Here is a 3,784-nt window from a genome sequence, read left to right on the forward strand (position 1 = left end):
TTCCTTTTGTGATCTGATGAGGCTTCTTGTCACAGAATGAGGCAGAAAATATGTTCCATATGCTACTTTGAAAATAATACATCAATTAGCAATAGATTATAAATTAGGGTGACCATTCATCCTCTTTTCCCTGGACATGTCCTCTTTTTGGACCTACAAAAATGTGTCCGGCCGGGATTTCTTTATTGCCCAAAATGCCCGGGATTCGTCTGTTTTCTTAATCCCACTCCCGCTGAATCTCTGACCATTGCCGTCTGCTCCCGCTACATGTGTTTCGCTCCCGCGATTTTCGTGTCAACATTCTAATATTGTATATAATTTTGGCGCATCAGGGAGCCGCTCTCAGGATGCGGTGTATTTAAATATTTTTGAATGAGCCTTTGCGCTGTTTACTTTCACTTTCGATTTCGCAATCACACGCTCTCTGTGTAAAGGGAGCACATCTAGCAAGATCAGATATTTGTCAGTGAGCTCAGAATCTGTTGAGCAGCAAATACTCCAGCATGGTCTTGACAGTCATCTATCCTTATTCTCGACCTGTGTCAGTCAAAACTGACTCCGATAGCTCTTGTTGGATGCAGGGTTGCCAAGTCCGCATTTTTTCCACAGAATTGGGCTACTTTTAAACTGTTGCCATGGGTTGATTTTCCCAAGTGGGTCAAAGGTTTGAAATATTGCATAAATTACATTTGACTGAAATGCTTGTATTGAAACATTTTGCAGAAAAAAGAGCCTCTAACACTAGCATTCTCTATTCTTTCCACTTAATTTCTTTTTATTTATTATAAATAATGACCTTCTAACACTAGCATTATCTGTTATTTTTCTGTTCTATTGAATTGTTTTCTTTTTATTTATTATAAAAACTAAATAAGCAACAAAAAAAACAACAACCTTGCTATGTATACTGTTAGGTGAACCCCGCCCCCTACTGTCCTTTTTTTGGAAAACTAAAATATGGTCACCCTATTATAAATATACTTAATTATTATGAAAATACCAGAGATGGCTTAAATAACACAGATAAACTATATTGTCGCAGTCAGGTGTTTAATGTCTTTGTTTTATCATTCAAAACGTTTATATGTTCTGTTTACTCAGTTACAGACAGTGTTGGGGGTAACGCATTACAAGTAACGCGAGTTACGTAATCAGATTACTTTTTTCAAGTAACTAGTAAAGTAATGCATTACTTTTTAATTTACAAGAGAATATCTGAGTTACTTTTTCAAATAAGTAACGCAAGTTACTTTTTTTTTCCAATTTATTGATTGACAGCTGAATCTCCTGTCCCCAGATGTTACTGTAGTTATAAAATAAATATGAATATGCATTAATTCATCTCACTCACAAAAAAAAACTAAACAGATTCAGTACTCAAAATGAATAAAAATAATGCAACTCAGAATATGACGCAAACCTGCAATAATTTAATGTTAAACAACACAAATATCCTTTATGTATTTAATCACATTCAATTAACCATGAAGCAATGTTTTTGCTTCTGACCTTCGATGATCCAGTTCAACCATACTAATAAGCAAGAATTACTCTAGACAAACATTTGTGTGTCTTTGTTTATTCCTGAAGTGTGTTGAAATTTCTTCTTCTGCATTCTACTGTACGGACGTAAATTTACTTTCGCTTCAGCCTGAGCAGCACTCAGTGATTCATTTCACTTTTGGTGTGAAAATGCTTTTATATTTGCCAAAAATATAACTTTTTTATTTTAAAAACAAACAAGCAAGCCCTGTCCAGATTTAAAAAGTAACGCAAAAATAACGTAACGCATTATTTTCCATAAAAAGTAATGTAATAAGTTACTTTTTTATGGAGTAACGCAATATTGTAATGCATTACTTTTAAAAGTAACTTTCCCCATCACTGGTTACAGATATAATAGCAATGCCTTTGTCCATATAAGGGATTTCCTTAATCAGTTCTCTACTTCTGTGACTGGATATATGGATTTTCTGTGCGAGGGTGCCCTCTGGCGTCCAGTAAGATTGAAACAGAGATTATGTGCTTATAGTGCTAATGGCCAATCCATCATTTTTGATGGGAATTTTTATTTATTTATTTATTTATTTATTTCAGGCACTGTTTAGGCACCGGAACCGTTTTAAAAGTATCGATTTGGCACCGGTTTCGAAAAAAACAAAAACAATACCCAACCCTAATGCTATATGCGGGTTATTTCATGTATGTTATATTTGCAGCAGCAATATTTCTTACATGCTCACAGCAGCATGTTGTGGATGTGTTGGCAGTAGCAAGTCTCGGTACTTGCTCTGCCGCAGCAGCAGCAGCAGCATAAGCAGATCTATTCCGCCAAGATCAAATACATTAACATTGTCATGTACATTACCATGCCAATCCCTCCGTGAGTTGTCATGACAGAAATATAATTAATATCTAGTTTACTTGCTATAAGGGTTTGATGCCATGAACCTCGATTTAAAATTTGAAACTCACCCTTGTTTCAAACCTGTATGTATGAAGTTTTGGAGCGTAAAAAATAAAGAAAATTAAATTAAAGAAAATAATCTAGAAGTTTCAAATTTTGTAGAATTTAGAATTTTTTAATTTTTATGACCGCTCTGCATCATTTAATGAACGTGAATGAGAACTCAAGCATTTAAAAGGATGCAAAAGCATCCTTTTAATATATACAGTACACACACACACATATTTACTTTTATTATATTGAAAAAGAAATCACCTTTTGTGCCCCCCACAAGAAAGTCATGCAGGTTTGAAACACCATGCGTAAAAAAGTGAGTGAGGAAAAAAATACAGTCAGATAGTCAGATTGGAATGGGTGATTTCAATCTGCTCTTGCTATTTTTGTGTGAAATATACATTAGAAGGCCTGAGGCTGAGACTAGATAGTGTTGATGAACAGTAATTGGATTTGGATGATGTTTGATGATCTCCATCTGCTGGTCATAATAAGCTAATGCATCACTCCTACTCTGACCTAAATAAGCTAGATAACAAGATTAGTTTAAAGAAAATCTGGGGCAAACTGTTTAGCTTGAAAGTAGAAGTGTGTTGAAAGTAATGAGCTACTGGAGAAAGAACTTCACACTTTACATTTTTAATGTGCATGTTGGCAGGTTCAAGGTGTAGATGTGAGTGATTTTACTCATGAAGAAGCCGTAGAGGCGATCCGTAGAGCAGGAGACAAAGTAGAACTACTAGTACAGAGTCCTCAGGTACAGCACAGATACTGTACACATGCACACACATAACCACTTTACAATACTCATACTCAGTGCTAGAATATACTCTAGAGAAAACAAAACCTAAACAAAACTCTAGAGTACATAAAACATTTATTGCCTCTCTATGTCCAGTTTTCAGCTCCTGACAACTGCTCTGAAGATGAAAATGTGTCAAAATTAAATTCTCCAAATCATCAGGTGTGTTTTTGCTTATGCTACTGTGTTCATTATTAGTGTATTTTAGGTGTTTTATGTATGCTTATCTCATCTTTAGGATCCCGAGATCCCGAATAATCTCTCCCCAATCTACCCCTTCAGTCTCATCCCCTTTAAGGTCTGTGATGTTTGTTTCCATAGTAATAATCCAATATATTTGTATATAAATAACATCTCGGTTACTTGTGTAACCCTCGTTCCCTTTCAGTCAGTCACGTTCTACGTTACGTCAGTCGTGACTGACGAATTGGGATCTCGCCCGAGAGCCCAATCACCTTCGCGGGTTAACTAAACAAGCCAATGACAGTTGGCGTGCGTGTTTCGCCACGCGCACCCCGCCC

The 3,784-nt window shown here is 36.0% G+C and overlaps 1 protein-coding gene across 1 annotated transcript in view; it reads left to right on the top strand.

The window, feature by feature from the left end:
* Nucleotides 1-3,784, top strand: part of LOC107548306 (multiple PDZ domain protein) — a gene marked incomplete at its 5' end in the record, with an annotated part of 63,253 nt that overhangs the window by 48,221 nt on the left and 11,248 nt on the right. The window contains 3 exons of the mRNA XM_016228937.1: nt 3,120-3,218; nt 3,360-3,425; nt 3,502-3,561. Of these exons, the coding sequence (XP_016084423.1) occupies nt 3,120-3,218; nt 3,360-3,425; nt 3,502-3,561 (225 nt within the window). The remainder of the gene's footprint in view (nt 1-3,119; nt 3,219-3,359; nt 3,426-3,501; nt 3,562-3,784) is intronic.

Source organism: Sinocyclocheilus grahami, unplaced genomic scaffold (genome assembly GCF_001515645.1).
Source record: "Sinocyclocheilus grahami isolate Dianchi unplaced genomic scaffold, SAMN03320097.WGS_v1.1 scaffold346.1, whole genome shotgun sequence".
In the NCBI taxonomy this organism is placed as follows: Eukaryota; Metazoa; Chordata; class Actinopteri; order Cypriniformes; family Cyprinidae; genus Sinocyclocheilus; species Sinocyclocheilus grahami.